Source organism: Diabrotica undecimpunctata, chromosome 6 (assembly GCF_040954645.1).
Source record: "Diabrotica undecimpunctata isolate CICGRU chromosome 6, icDiaUnde3, whole genome shotgun sequence".
Classification (NCBI taxonomy): Eukaryota; Metazoa; Arthropoda; class Insecta; order Coleoptera; family Chrysomelidae; genus Diabrotica; species Diabrotica undecimpunctata.
The window spans coordinates 94,176,494-94,193,935 of record NC_092808.1 but is presented as its reverse complement, the minus strand read 5'-3'; the positions used below and the strand labels follow the sequence as shown (position 1 = coordinate 94,193,935).

At 32.1% G+C, this 17,442-nt stretch overlaps 1 protein-coding gene across 2 annotated transcripts in view; it reads right to left on the bottom strand.

Moving 5' to 3' along the window:
* The window catches only part of LOC140443571 (pre-mRNA-processing factor 39-like), a 58,817-nt gene that overhangs the window by 17,693 nt on the left and 23,682 nt on the right, over positions 1-17,442 (bottom strand). For both annotated transcript variants that reach the window (XM_072534904.1, XM_072534905.1), the window contains 2 exons: positions 8,993-9,118; positions 8,135-8,409 (listed from right to left, as the gene is read on the bottom strand). In XM_072534904.1, the coding sequence (XP_072391005.1) occupies positions 8,135-8,409; positions 8,993-9,118 (401 nt within the window). The remainder of the gene's footprint in view (positions 1-8,134; positions 8,410-8,992; positions 9,119-17,442) is intronic.

The window sequence follows — 17,442 nt, the reverse complement described above, 5'->3', positions numbered from 1 at the left end:
CACCAAATTTAAAGTATATTCGAGTAATATTACCGGAGTTATAGAAATTGGAAAACCGCGCAGTCATTTTAAAATTTTGAACGCTTTTCCATGCGGTAGACACGATTTCTCTTTGCATAATTCATCTTTAAACCATTGTTTCGTGTTTGAGCGAAAGGATTTTCAATCAGTCGACTCGTTCTTATTTATACGAAAAAATGTTTTACAAACGATAAGAGTCGGAAAAATGCTACAAAATATAAGACGAAAATTCATTCAAACTTTTCAAAATTATAAACTTCATTTTTTTTAAACGAAGCTTCTATACCGGCGTAGTATTACTTTTTTCTCTATAGTGAAATGCTGCGGCAAGCGTCACGGAACTCGCACCAGGAGAAGGCGTCACAGATATCGTCAGGAAATAGAGGTTCTTCAAATAAATTCCGATCAATTAATTTCGGGCCAACATATTCTAAGTGGGTTTAAATTAAAAACGCATTAAAAATAACTAATAAAAAAATGCAGACATTAAATGAGAAGTAAAAATTAAAAGAATATCTGTCAATACAAGATTAGATTTCTAACGATTGTCAAAATTTAAAAGTCATAAACTTCATCCAATTAATAACAATATTAACCCTTTCTTTACCAGCTACGTACATGTACGGTTTGGGGAAAAGTGCCACTGTTCCCAGTGACGTATATATACGTTCTCGAGTGAAAACCTTTTTAATACCATGCCGTTAATAATGCCGGGTATGGTCGGGTTTTTGGTCTATTTTTAGCATGCGTCTTGTACAGCAAATATCACGTTAGCAAGGACTACGCAGTATTCTGCTGTTACTGTTGCAGTGCAAATGTATTGTGAAATTTCAAGAAAATGTCCGATTGGAGAAAAAGAAGGCGTTCATGCGATACAGGTGGTTTGTGTGGACTAACGCAAAAAGAATATGATGATATACTGGCATGCTTGGATTCCGATGAAGAGCCTTTTGTAGAAAGTGAAAGCGATTATGTACCAGATAGCGATGATTCAGAAGAGGAGGACATTGTTAATATTATTTATAGGAATGATGAAGCTATTTCTGAAAATGAAGGTGCTGATAAGGACGAAGCCGAAGTTGTGGTTGCAAATACATCGAGAAATGAAAGCAAAAGAGCTTTAGCGGATGATTTTAGTATACAGTGGGATAAACAGCAATTTGTTCCTGTCGTGTACGAGTTTGATGACACAAATTCAGGTGCCCATTTAGACAATATTGAGAATCCTGCCAGGGAAATAGGTTGCTTTCTTTCCTTTCTAAATGCAGATACCGTTAATTTAATTATACATGAAACAAATAATTTTGCTGCAGCAGAAGTTTGCAAAAATAAAAAGATTGCTTGGTCACCACTTACAGAAAATAAATTTTTTACATTTATCGCTGTGCTATTACTCGCAGCACGCCAAAGAAAAGCCAAACTTACAGAAAATTGGTCAACAAACGATTTGTTTATATACACCCATATTTTCTAGTGTAGTGTCCCGGAATCGCTTTCAGTCTATACTGAGAATGTTATCGCTGAAAATGCTGATCAACCTCAAGTGGACTCTTATTACAAGGTGCGCGGCGTTTTTTTGCAGGTAAAAAGCTCATTCACTAATAATTTTACGCCATTTCAAAATCTGGTAATCGATGAAAGTTTGGTTCTATTCAAAGGACGGCTGCAGTTTAAACAGTTTATAAGAATCAAACGCCATCGATTTGGAATAAAATTGTTTCTTCTGTGTGACTGTGAAACGGGTTATGTGTTAAGACTTTATCGTTTATGTAGGTAAAAACACCGAAATAAATCATTATGAGGATATCGGCCTCTCAGGATCCGTGGTTCCTCGCCCTTTACTGATAACTGGTACACGTCTCCTAGTTTGTCGAGTTGCAATATGTTGGCACTAAAATGGAAGGATCGAAGAGAGGTCGCTATGCTTACTACCATGCACCAAGACAAAATGGTAGAATTGACTAAAAAAGACAGAAAGACAAACGAATTCATTAAAAAACCAGCTTGTGTAATAGATTCCAACATGAATATAGTGGACAGGACTGACATGTTACTAGGTTCCACAGAAAGCGCCAGAAAAACCGTCAAATGGTATAAAAAGCTCCTCTTTCACATATTGGACCTTTCTATTCTAAATGCACATGCAATATACCTTACACAACACCCAGAGAAAACACCATTGGTCCAGTTTCACTTGGATCTTATTCGTCAGCTTCTAGACAGGTATGTGGATCTACTCTTGAAATTATCTTGTTACAATGAGATGTTATTTTTAGGTATCATTTACCAAAACATACAACTGTAGTTTTCTTCTTCTTCTTAAAGTGCCTATCCGTTCTGGATGTTGGCGATCATCACGGCTATCTTTACTTTGTTTATTGCAGCGCGGATCAGTTCAGTGGTAGTTGTGTTATACCACTTTCGTAAATTTTGAAGCCAGGAAATGCGTCGTCTTCCCGGTCCTCTCTAACCATTTACCTTCCCTTGGAGAATCAGCTGGAGAAGGCCGTAACGTTCTTGATCTCTCATTACATGTCCTAGATATTCCAACTTTTTAGTTTTGACGGTCATGAGAATTTCACACTCTTTCCCCATTCTTCGCAGGACCTCCACATTAGTAACTCTGTCAACTCAGGATATACAACTGTAGTGCCTGAGCGAAACGTTTTTCGTCTTGTAGGTAGACATTTTCCTGATATTGTCCCCAACAACAAAGTTCGTAGATGCCCTGTTTGGTCAACAACAAAGACTCAATCAAAGAAACGGCGCGAATCAAGGTACATGTGTGGGGAATGTGACGTGGGTCTCTGCGCACATCCTTGCTTTGGCATTTAACATACCCAGGAACAATTCTAATGACTACTGTCGTATTTATTTCATATTTAGTTTATAGTTAGTTATTAAAAATACTTTCGTTTTATATTTTTTTGAACATTAAAAATAATTTTCTGAGTTTTTCTTTGCAACCATATATATATATATATATATATATATATATATATATATATATATATATATATCTTATATATTATATTTCCCCAATATTTAAGAGTTTACTATTTAACTTATCTGCAAAGATTAAATTTCTTTTCTATATATGTATATATATAGAAAAGAAATTTAATGTCGCTGGTACTGCTGACACTTCAAAAACCCTGGGAACAGTGGTACAGCGTCGCTGATCAGGTCTGGTAAAAAAAGGGTTAATCATCTGTTTCAATTTTTATAACACTTCTCGTTTTAAAATAATTTCATATAAAAACAAATATTTTTAAACATTTTATTTAGTTTATATTTTATTATTAATTAAATATTTCCTCTGAATTTGACAGGTCTGTCAGAAGTAAACAACGTATGCTTTGTGAATACGTCAATAGGTGGCGTTAGGAGCAAACAATAATTTATTGAATTATTTTAATATAATATAATTTGTTTAAAATATAAAACATAAAATTATTCCATTCAATTTAAAAAAAAAACTATTTAAATTTTAAAAATACAGAAAACATAGTACGAATCTTCGCGTAAATTTACTGTACCACATATTTTTTAATTCCTTCGTTCAATCACGAGCCAACGGCATAAACAAACTATGTACAAAAAAATTTTAGAATACAAATGAACCTGCACCTAAATATTCTGCCTACCGCAAAAACAGCCTGGACGAGGAAAACAGGAAAAATCGACAATTTTCAACATTTTTTACTGAAATTTTTTTATAATTTAATCAAATGATAAACTTTTCTATGTATAAATGTTAAATATGATAGATTTTCAGTTTTTAAAATACAATTATTTGAAAAAGTTGTGTTTTTTTCTTCTGATCTTTGTTTTTTGTCACATTTGTAACACTAAATAAATGATATGATAGTAACACATAAAGAACGTGAAATTTAAGGATTATCTTGCGAATATCAGTATAGAACATCCCAGAGGTACTTTTCAGTGCGTCACAGTTTTTCGATTTCTTTCTAATGCATTAAGTTGGGTGTGACGGAAAAAGCGGTAGTTCCGTGACTAAACAGAACTATATTGCAGCGTTAGAATAAGCTTACATACATAAGCGGTTCTTTCCTCACCTACGTTTGATTCGTTGATATTTAGATGCGCGCTTTCTCTAGCCAATCAAATACGCCTATTACTGACAGTTGACGTAAAACTTCGTCCATGCTGGCCATTCTTTCGAAGTGTTGAACAGCAAGTGACGGCTGTCGTTCAGGTCAGTATTTGTACATAGTATTGGGTGTTTATTTGTATTTGTGTAGGGCCAAGATGACAAGATATACGGAAAAAGAACAAGTACTAATATTAAAATTACTTAGATATTTTCAATTGGAAAAGAAAGCTGGACAAACATTATTACCAATTTCTGCTATTCGTGAAGTATTTAAATATTAATTAAGTATGTTATTACCCTGAAAATAAAATTGTTTTAATACTGTTTATTTCAGCGTGTTGCTGATGCGTTAGAAATTTCTTCTTTAATTAATGTTTTGCTAGGTTATGGCCGAAATATTTCACCATGAATTCGTCTAAGGATATATCTTTAAGGAAACTCTCCACTGGCAGTATTTTTCTATAATTTTTTATTACACTGATATTCAAATTCTACTTTTCAGTGTTTTTAATAAACTATTATTACGCATTAGTGAATAAATAGTTTTTATGATTAGAATTATATTTTATTTATGTAATTAATTTATAAGTTACCTAATAAATTTTTGAAAACAGTCTTTTTTGTGTAACTTATACTATAGCCAAAAAGCAGTAGTGAGAATAGAAGACATAACATCAGAAGAAATAGAAGTACAAAGAGTTTTTCGACAAGGGTGTATACATTCACCAATATTATTTAATATGTACTTGGAAGACATATTAAGTAAGGCAATGGATTAACGAAATATAGGCATTAGAATTAATGACATGATCATAAATAACCTGAGATACGCTGATGATGCAGTTCATTTAGCCGAATTACATGAAGACCTACAGATACTTCTTAATTAGGTGACCGCAGTAAGCGAAGAAGAATATGGACCGTCACTCAACAGAGCAAGAAATATATGATAATAACCAAGACAACTCAGGACATTCGTGAGATATATGTACAGAATCAGCCTATTGAAATAGTAAGAGAATTCAAATACCTATATACAACTATTAATGAAAACAATGACAGCTCCCAAGAAATACGAATCAGAATCGAACAGGCCAGAAGCGCATTTACAAGAATACGGAGGCTTCTCTGCTGTAGAAACTTAAACCGTAAGTTAAAAATACGATTACTGAGGTGCTATGTGCTATCCGTATTATAATACGGGATAGAAGCGTGGACACTGAAGAAAATTGACGTGAGGAGACTGAAGGCATTCGAGATGCGGATTTACCGAAGAGTACTAGAGATCTCATGGGTAGATGGAATAACCAACGTTGAGGTAATGTGATGTATGCATAAGGAAAGATAAGTACTAACAATTAAGAGGAGAAAAGTGGGATATATGGGTCATGTGATAAGAGGAGATAAATATCTAATAATCCAGGTCATTATGCAAGGAAAATCAGGAGAAAAAGATCCATGGGAAGGCGACGTAACTCATGTAATAACGACTTATTTAGAGCCGCGGTCTTAAAATTAAATATCGCTGTGATGAGTGTCAACTTTCGACGCGCAGACAGCCCCTTAAGAAGAAGAAGATACAAAAATTCAATAATTGAATCATTTTGTCGTCAATTTTAAATGTTTCCATATTTATAAATTTAATAAACAATATTGTTTACTTTTTATTTTTATTAATATACGGGATTACCCCCATTACACAAAAAATATATCTTAACATATTTTGTAATAATCAAATTTACTCAGATGACCTTGCAATAAAAATACTAGTAATTCCACAAGCTTTTCACCTGTGGCTAAGTACGATCCTGGCATCTGTCAGATTCTTCAATAATTATATGAAATAATTCTCGACATACCTAATTCATTCTATGACGTCATAGTTAATGACGCACTGAAAAGTACCTCTGGGATGTTCTTTAGTAACCATTACTTTGTAGTCTTTATTAATTATTATTAAGAATTATGTAAAATGGGTAGTTTATTTCAAAGGGTAGTTATCATTTCGTTGTATTTTATGAGCTATAAATGTGTCAATATAACAGCTCAGCAATTAAATGAACGACATCACGATAAAAGTTTCAGTGGGAAATATGTTTTGGAGTTTGTAAAAAAATTCCAGGAAACTGAGAATGTTCATAGGAATAAAAAACGGGAAACTTAAAGGCCTATTGAAGTAAGTTGCAGTTTACATGTTCGCCTAGATCCCATGTTAAATACGAGGCAACTAGCAGCTGAATCTGGAATCAACCGAATTAGTGTCCAAGTCATTTTGAAGAACAAATTACATCCATATAAAATACACTTAGTGCATGAACTTAATGAGGATTAGGAGCACGGTTTACAGTTTTGTGAAAAAATGTGTTTGCTGGAAGATTAATCATGATTAATCCTGTCTTGATTATTATTAAAAATGATCAACAATAATATAATAGACCAATATTTTACACGGCATTGGATTGCAGAAGAAGCAGCATCGAATGGACTCCTCGGTCACCAAATTTGTTTTTGTGGGGACATCTAAAAACTAAAATCTATAGAACACCACCCGCATATTTGGAACATTTACATCAACGAATGCCTACGAATCACTCTGTAAATGCTTCGACATATGAGAGAACGTTTCGAACAAAGTCTTTATCATTATATGAACGCCGAACGTCAACAGTTTCAAGATTTGGTCAACTAAGAAATAGGTAATCAGCTAAAAATATTGATTTTAAAATGGTTTTTCTTTTAATAAATTAAAAAAAATATTAAATCGGATTTAAAAATGTAAATACTAATGTCTAAGGAAATGCGAAGGCATTAAAAGGATATATTCTATCCATCTTATGGCTCTATAGGCCAATTCAAACCTCCCTCATCAGACCTTTCCATTCGTTACGGTCTGTAGCTATTTTCCTTCACGATCGACTGCCAAGGAGATATCTGACGTCCTCACCCACATCATCCATATAAGATATCACAAATGATATCTTATTTGACCCCAATGCAATTAAAAAATATTAAGATGATTCTTACCCTAGCTTAAGAGTCAAAGTAAAATAATCAAAAATACTGGAAAAATGTGTCCCCATTTAATCAACAATCGACGTATCGCTGAGTTGTTCAAAAATTATTTCCTGGGAACTATTATAAATAAGAGCGGGCAAGATAGTGTTAGATGTAAGAATACCAACGATGTAACATAGTCAGGATGGAACCTATGAATAAATTTAGATGTAGCTGATAAACGAGGGAAAGTACGTCATATTACTAGCTACAATGTCCGACGTGAATTTGACAGCTGATTAACGTAAATATAGTTATCATCGATATTTAAATGTTAAACACATAACATTATGTGTTAAGTCAATAATTTAATGTATTCTTTTTGATAAATCAACAAATTCGCTAACTTTTTAATACTTTGCAGTCCATTGTTGTTGGAAGTATTGAATACGAGTTCAATACAAAAAACATTTAAAATGGTTGGTTATACTGCATGTAATAAAGCGAAAACACAGCAGACAACAAAAGATAAAATTACGTTTCATTCGTAAGTATTACTAATATGTACGAAGATAAGAATTATACTTTTATAATACTTTTGTTGCCGTAATATTTTCTAACCTAAAAGTCACATCAGTAGCATGAGATGTGCAACTCTGTAAATATACATGTTTAGATATTTTAAAAATAATAATTTTTTAATGTTACAATGTTATACGTCATTATATCTTTTATTCAAATATAAATAACAAAGAAAATAAATAATTATTGTACATATACATGTAACAAAAAAATTTTTTTGTATACCTCTGATATTCCGGAAATAAGAGTTGGTCATTGTTACTAGCTACTTTGGACGCAAGTATTTATTCAAAGGTTCCACATCCTGAATATATTACATCGTTGAAGAATACTTAAAAAGAAATAGGAAGAGTTCTACACAAGATTTTTGATATAAAACAATTGCTATCGAAATAATAGTACTTAAATGTTTACACTTACTTTTCAAAATGTGTTGTATATCCTTGGGTTGGGGTACCCAACAATCTGTCATATATCGCCGTCACTTTTTGCAATCTTTTTGCTTCAATTTCCCATTTGATATATGAATCCCACAATCTATCAGATCTGAATTCCAAGCCACATGCTGCTACCGCCCTTTCAAATTGAGATCTGATGAATTCTTCATCATCGGTTCGGGTTACTTTAACGTACGTCAAATAATGAATCCACAAGTCAACAGATAATGGTATCGCCTTTAAACCTCGTTCAAAAACCTTTTAAAAATCAAGAATTAAAAGATGAGTAGCTAAAACTACAGGTGATGTGTATTAAAGTATTACATAAACTTACTTTTCTTTTAATTTCAGAATTATTTGACCAACAGTAAATTTAATACACATCAGCTGATACACATACGCTGAAAGAGATTGTGGTAAGTAATGTATCTCAAAGAAAAATATTGTACTTAATAAAACCTATTATTTTATGACGATTATGTTTTCTTACATTTTAAATTCTGGGATAATAACCCTTCCATCAATCGGTGTGGACGCCCTTACCAGCTCGAGCTATGCCAGGAATCTTTGGACGATTAGTCAAATCGCAGTAAACGACAGGTACTCAATTTTATGTCATAATTTTAACATAAATGAAGATAATAATGATAGGGTGTAAAAACATTAATATCAACTTAAATATTTTGTACAAATAATAATATTACAATAACAATAAATATATTCACTACTATTATATATTTTTTCAGCAGCTGCTACGACGCCGAGCTGTAGAAATTGCAAAATAATTATATGTAAGTAAAGCATTCCACGAAAATTTTATATTTCAAGAGTATCTACTTACCTCTTCGCATTTCTTTTTATTTCCCTTTCTTTTTTCGTAATCAGCGTATTTTCGCCAATAACCGTAGCAATACGGATAATGAGATAGGAAAGCGTCATAAGCCTCTCTGGCAGCTTCCATGTCATTCTAAAATAGTGAATTGAGTATGTTAAGCAAAGGAACAAGTAGATGCGAATATGTCTTTATTAATTTTCATTATAATTGATAAAAATCGTTTTAAAGCATAGTTATTCATTGTTCTTATATATTCATAGACGCTGTAGGATACTCCGTCTATAGTAATAAGCCTTCTACATGTTTTAATGCGACTTAAAATAAAAGCTTGCCGCGCAAGTTATACATTTATTTGTAGAGGTTCTGAAACTGCTGTTTTGTGGTATGTTAAATAATATTGTATTTATATTTCGCTTTGTTTTACTAATTTGATAGGTACCTTACTTGGTCTCGATTTTGTAGGCAAATAGCCATGTTTTGAGTTGAAAAAATCTGTCAAATTATGATTTTGTGTGTGTTTATGTATGGGCTTTAACACTAAAGAAGAATCAATCAAATTCACCAAGAAAAAAGAAAACAACAACTCACTACCTTTTCTGGATGTATTAATCACAAATGAGATGACATAAATACATAGAAATATTTTCTAAATAAATTTATATTTATATTTTATACATATTTTTATTTAAAAAGCAGATTGGAGCAGGTGCTTAATGAAAAGAAAATATATGCAGTAATTAACCAAAACATAGTAATACTGCAACAGTATTTCATCTTTCAAAAAGAATACTTAACGAAGGACACAATTTGTATATAACTACTATTAAGAAAATAGCAAACGGAACAATTCGACTGAATCTTCTTTGTCAACCATTTTCCACCCACTCCTGAATGTAGGTCTCTCCCAATTGCTTCCATCTTTCTCTATCTTGCGCCCATCTAATCCACTGTTTGCCTGCCACTGTTCTTATGTCATCTACCCATCTTTTTTGAGGTCTTCCCGTGCTTCTTGTTGTCGTCCTTGGTCTCCATTCTAGAATTCTCCGTGTCCACCTGTTGTCATTATATCGGGCTACGTGACCTGCCCAGCGCCATTTCATTTTTGCAATTTCTTCCACAATATCCCTAATCTTCGTCCTACGTCTTATCTCGGTGTTTCTAATCTTGTCTCTTAGTGATATTCCAAGCATGATTCGTTCCATTGCTCTTTGCGTTGTTTCTAATTTTTTAGCAGATTTTTTGGTAAGGGCTAAGGGTATTCGACTGAAGAGATTCAACAATCCTTCTGTGAAGACTGATACAGATATATAGAAAAAATGTAGAAAAAAGTATGAAATAAAGATGGTGAAGTATTTTTGGTCAAACTGCTGGATAATCAAAGTTTCAGCCATAAATTTCACTTAAGCCATAAATTTTATAGAAATTGGAAATATAGTTAAAAGAAGGAACAAAAAGGAAAAGAAGTATATAAATTGGAAAAGACCTAAGGTGGTAAAACTATAACCATCCAATGGGTGGTGTTAATGGATTAGATCAAATAATCAGCTAATATTTATTCAAAAAATGAACCCTTAGGATAATTTTTCATGCCGTTGACTTGACTATAGTAAATATCTGGTATAAGTATAGACATGAAAGTGACAAATTAGAAATTACAAAGAGACACCAATTAACATTTCAAAATGAGACTTGCTATTCAATCAAAGCAGGTAAAAAGACTTCATGAATTAAAAAGGTAGACCCACCAAACCATACCATACCAGTATGTCATCACCATCGGTAGTATAAAAAAATGAAGGGAAAAGGTGCAAACATTTAAACTGCAATAAAAGACTCACCTATTTTGTGATAAATGCGATTTACACATTTGCATATAAAAGAAACTGTTTTCCTTTGTTTCGCAGAATATATATACAGGGTAACACAACGCGGATTTGGTCAACATCGTGAAGGACCGTAGGCTACAGTACTTGGGACATATTATGAGAAATCAAGGCAGATATGAGCTACTCCAAAGCTTTTTGAAAGGTAAAATTGAAGGAAAACAGGCCCCAGGACGAAAAAGAATATCCTGGCTTGCTAACCTGAGAGCATGGTATAGAAAGACACAGGCTATATAGCGCCATTATGGTATAGAACATTCAAAGAATTTATTTAGAAAAAAATTTAGGCAATGATATTCTCCATGGAAAATTTGATTTTGAACAAGAAATAATGGCGATACGTTTTTACGTTATTAATGCTCTAAAAGAGGTATGTTTAAAATTTTAGAATATATAATTTTGTATTAAAATGTTTTCTACTGTATTTTAGTGTGTTGCAGTAGTCTTAAAACTAAGTGTATCTACTGTTAATAATATTTCTCAAACTTTTAAAATCAATTTTGAAAGTGTGATTATTTCCTTTATTTTAAAAATCCAATTGACTACAATTGTATTTTTATATGAAAAATTCTATAAAAAGAAGAAATGCATAAACAATTATTTATTTTATATAAAAAGGTAAACAATAAATTGTAGTTTTTAAATTAAGTTCAATTGAAATCATTGACAATAGTTTGTATACAGGGTGAACTACAAAACAAAATTATGATTTTCTCAATTTTTTTAAATGGATCTACCTTATATTTTATTTTTTAGAAATATTGTATTTATGATACTCTTTCATTTTTATATAGCATTCCCTATACCTAAACTCATAACTTTCTGATATATTTTTAGTTTTCTTCACATTTCGGAAATACATTCAATTTTTGTAAGTAGAAATAAGTATCGAGTATTGAATGATAATATAACAAAATTTTTATTAAATAAGTAACTAACAAAAAATATAAACCATAACAATATGCAATGAATGCATCAATAAATGTGATATTATGGAAATATCATATTTCTTTAAATAAATACAAGATTCCTAAAATTCCTACAAGATAATGTTTTGTATAATAATATAACAAGATTATTTTTATTCTATAAATAACTCACACAAAACAGAAAGCAAAACAATATACAATTGATGTAACAATTTTTATACTGTTATATCAAAAGTACTCTAAGCCATTTGTGTCAGTTAGAGATAAAATAGTAGGCTTTGAAAAAATGACATGTTTCATATTAATAAACCGTAAACGGTAGGCTTTGAAAATGTCAGTTTTTATATTATTACCTTTTTAATCAGTCTCTGTGGCTTGTCTTTATTGTTAAAAATGAATTTTTCTGTAGATGAGTTACCAGATATGATCTGGATATTAGGAGAAAGTTCGAGAAATTGCTTACTTGCATCCATAATATATTACGAGCGATATCCTGAACGGAGGAAGCCAAACGCAAGAGCTTTTGAAAAATTAATGGATTGTTTTATTCAAAGTGGGTCAGTTATATATATGAAAAAATGAGAGAACCAAAATTGTTCTAAGTGAAGAAAAGGAATATGATGTATTGATAGCTACTACTGAAGATCCCCACATCAGCACTCGTGAAATTTTCAGTCAACATGACATTAATCAAACTTCGGCGGCAAAAATCCTTTGTAAACATAAACTGCATCCTTACCGAATACAGTTACATCAAGAATTGACAGTCGAGTAAGTGCAAAGAGACCGACTTCTTTTTCGATTATGCTTTTTGGAGATAAGGTTACATTTCACAAAAATGGAACGGTGAATCGGCATAATTTTCATTACTATGCATCAAGCAATCCCTATTTTGTTAACTCTCAAAGTCAATCTAGGTGGTCTACAAATTTTTCGGATGGTATTGTTGGCGATTATGTGATTGGCTCACATTTTTTGACGGTCGTGTGAATGGTGACATAGATTTGGATTTTCTAAATAATCATTTGCCAATACAGCTGCAAAATGTACCGCTTAATATTCGAGAACGAATGTGGCTTTTACACGACGGTGCTCCAGTTCACCACACTGCTCCTATTCACAATCATCTAAATAATAACTTTCCTCAGAGGTAGATAGACAGAGGAGGGCCAACTGTTTGGCCACAGCGATCACCGGAATTATCCAAAATTGATTTTTTCATGTGGGGCTATATAAAAGACCTTGTATACCAGAAGCCTCCAACAACACAAGATGATGAAAAATGGAATAAGAGAAGCTTTTAATAAAATTAACTTATAAATGTTAAGAAATGTGGCTCGGTCATTTGGATATCAGTTACAAACTTGTATAGATGTTGAAGGTGAACATTTACTTTTGACTGATTTCCTTAATATCACATTAATCGTTACATTCATTACATATTATTACGGTTTATATTTTTTGTTAGTTACTTATGGAATAAAATTAATTTTGTTATATTATCACTCAATACTCAATACTTATTTGTACTTACAAAAATTGAATGTATTCCCGAAATTTAAAGAAAACTAAAAATATCTCGGAAAGTTATGAGTTTAGGTATAGAGAATGCTATACAAAAATGAAAGAATATATAAAATACAATATTTCTAAAAATAAAATACAGGGTGATCCATTTAAAAATTGGGAAAATCGTACTTTCGTTTTGGAGTTCACCCTGTATACAAAATTTTAGTTATTGATTTCAATTAAACTTAATTTAAACACTACAATATATTGTTTACCTTATTATATAAAATAAATATTTGTTTAAGTAATGCAAAGCTTTAAGATGTTATTAATCACCCTGTAGAATTCCACATATTTTCCAAGTAAGGAAAATATCATTGCCTACATTTTTTCTAAATAAGTTATTTGGATATCTTGTACCAATAATGGAATTAAAACTCACTAAAACTCACGTCGCACTAAAACACCCTGTATATTATTCGAAATCAAAATTATTATTTATTGCTACAAAATTCAGCATTTATTTTTTTTGTATAGTTAATTAATATTATTTCATTTTTAATGTGTCTTAGGTTATTAAAGTTAAATGGATTGTTGCGAAAGCAAACCAACCCTGTAACTGGATTGAGGATATTCAAAGAATAGCCGACTTAGTGTGAAGTAGTCTTGACTCAATAATGATGGAGAATTTTCAAAAATCGGTTGAAATTGTCACGTTACTGGAAAGTGGATTAAGTCCAAGACAAGTTGCAAGAAAATGTTAGTCATTCGACTGTACAAAGGACCCAGTAATGATTTATTATGACAGGATCTCACCAATGACGACCTGGCACGGGTCCAAAGAGGAAAACAACCGCTAGGAAATATAGCTTTGTCATTCTTGCTGCATTACGGAATCCAAGCATCCAAGCTCAAGGACCAGCAATCAGTCTTTCTACTGTTTGGCGAAGATTAAGGGAACAAGGTTTGACAGCTTGCAGTCCAACAACTGAGCCTTATTTTCCCCAGATCACAAAAGACGAAGACTCGAGTTTGCCTGTGAGCACATCAATTGGACAGCAGATGATTGGAAAAAAGTATTATATACGGATGAGTGTAGAATCTCCATTTATGGTAAAGACGGACGCAGTATGGTGTAGGCTTCCAGAAGGGCTGGAGAACATTTCGCTAGTTGCACTCAGGTACCACGAGTTTCTTTTGGTGGTGGTGGTTCAGTAATGTTTTGGACAGAGATTTCTTTTGATGCGCCTACGGATCTCGTGGTGATCGACAGAGGTGCGTTAACAGTAGTAAGCTAGTTAACGGAAATCTTATGCCATATACAAGATTTATTAGCAATGAATTCCTGCTAATGCAGGATAATGCGAGACCACACACGGCAAGGATAATAGCGGAGAACCTTGAAGAGGTTGGTATTCCAAAAATAGATCAACTTGCTCAAATCCCCGATTTAAATCCTATTGAGCATATATGGAGCCTGCTAAAAAGTCGTGTTTACAGTTCATTGTTGTTTTAAAAACCGTAAGTTGATTTTTCCCTGTGGCCCGTTTTTTATGATATAGAATATATATATATATATATATATATATATATATATATATATATATATATATATATATATATATATATATATATATATATATATATAGAAAAGAAATTTAATCTTTGCAGATTAGTTAAATAGTAAACTCTTAAATATTGGGGAAATCTGCAAGAAATACTCTAATGTGTATCAATTGTTTCGCCGAACGTTTTCGCCAAAGAGAATTAATTTGGCTTCTTCAGGGCTGAAAGAGAATAAATTATAATTAGCTACCATATATTATCTATTAAAACATTATTGATCTTACCGTAACTTAGAATTGTAGAGTTAGAATATTAAAAAACTTTGCTAGTAACATAGTGGTGTTTTTTGTTACTATGTGCAAAAAAAGTTTTTTATAAGAATTGAAATGTATGGTAGCTTCGAACTTGACACGTAAAGGCTTACCCAAGGTTAATCGAAAAACCCAATGCAACTACATTTAAAAGGAGGTAATTCTTTGAAATGTCGGCAATAACTAAATTTTGATTTTAAATAGTTAAAAGTGAGGTTCTGTTTAAGCCAGAACGCAAGCGCTGACAACTTCATTATACTTGGTATGAATCTTTATGTCGTTAAGGTTCATTGGTAAAAAACGAATAAATTTAAATCCCAGTAAAGGGAAATATTATTTTGATTTTCTTTATTTAATTATATTCGTCCCATAGTAGCTTCCATTGGAACACCCACTGAAAATATCTCAGCTTTTGTTACAGACATACTTACTAATGCATATAATTATGAAAGTCAATATTACATTAAAGATTCTTTTGAGATGGTAAATAAATATAATGGCTACATACTTCCATCAAATTATGTCCTCGTTAGCCTTGACGTTGTATCCTTATTCAGCAATGTTCATCTAGGAATATGTTTGACATCAATAGAGATCAACTGGGACCGTATTAGAGGTTGTTGTTCCATGTCTTACGACAGATTCATCAGCATCGTCGAATTTCTCTTTAATAACACTTACTTCTCATTTAATGATAAATTCTATCAACAAACTTTCGGTACCCCTATGGGAGCTAAGATTTCTCCTATCATTGCAACTTACGTTATGGATTATGTATTAGACTCAGTCATTCCTTTACTATCCTTTAATATTCCATTTATTAAAAAATATGTTGATGATATCATTTTGGCTATACCCAATGACAAGGTAGATGAACTATTAGACACTTTTAATGGTTATGACCCCTACATCCAGTTCACTATAGAGAGGGAAGATGGTAATTGGTCCGTCCCCTTTCTCGACATAAGGATGATCAGGGAAACCAACAACATCAAAATAGATTGGTATCAAAAACCGACCCATTCTGGTAGATACCTTAACTACAACTCATACCATAATAATTCTACCAAAGTCAACTTAATCAAACAGATGAAAAATAGAGTAACAAAACTATCAGATCCTTCATTTCATACAAAAAACCTACAAATCCTACAGAAACTTTTTATTTCAAACGCTTATCCAACACCATTAGTTAATAAGATTTTGTTTAATACTATCCATGACGAAGATATTTCACCTTCCTTCGCGACTAACAATGCTGATCCTGATGTCTTAAGTGGGAACCCAGTCTCTGATACTCCTATAAACAAATATTTTTCATTACCATATTTCAAAGATATCACTCCGGGGTTAACAAGGATTCTGAAAAGTGTTGAAAATAGCTTTGGCAATAATAATAACAACATTAAACTTAATGTAGCTTGTAGATCAGCCCTAACAATTAATAATCTTTATTCTAAGATAAAAGATAAGACTCCCATAGATAGGCTTAGTAATATCGTCTACAACATTCCATGTCTCTCTTGCAACAATTCCTACATCGGTCAAACATCTCAATTATTGAAATCACGTATTACATTACACAAAAGTGATTCTCGACTTCACCCTGACCGTTGTGCATTAGCCAAACATGTCCATTCCACTGGTCATCTCATGGACTATACCAACACCACAATTCTCCACCGTGAGAACAATAAATCTAAAAGAGAGTTCATTGAAATGTCCTATATTTTTCTTAACGATTTCTCCATTAATGTTAAGAGTGACATCAAGAATCTAAGCGATATATACCACCTGTTACTTAAATCAGATACCAAGAACAATACTATATCACAGATTACTAATTTGACTGATATATCCATTAACAACTAACATACCTTTATAATTAATTTTCATTAACAAAAAATATATAACATTCCCTTGCTTTTCTTAGATACGTCTCAATAAGATTCAATAATACATGAACAATAATATAATTAAATAAAGAAAATCAAAATAATATTTCCCTTTACTGGGATTTAAATTTATTCGTTTTTTACCAATGAACCTTAACGACATAAAGATTCATACCAAGTATAATGAAGTTGTCAGCGCTTGCGTTCTGGCTTAAACAGAACCTCACTTTTAACTATTTAAAATCAAAATTTAGTTATTGCCGACATTTCAAAGAATTACCTCCTTTTAAATGTAGTTGCATTGGGTTTTTCGATTAACCTTGGGTAAGCCTTTACGTGTCAAGTTCGAAGCTACCATACATT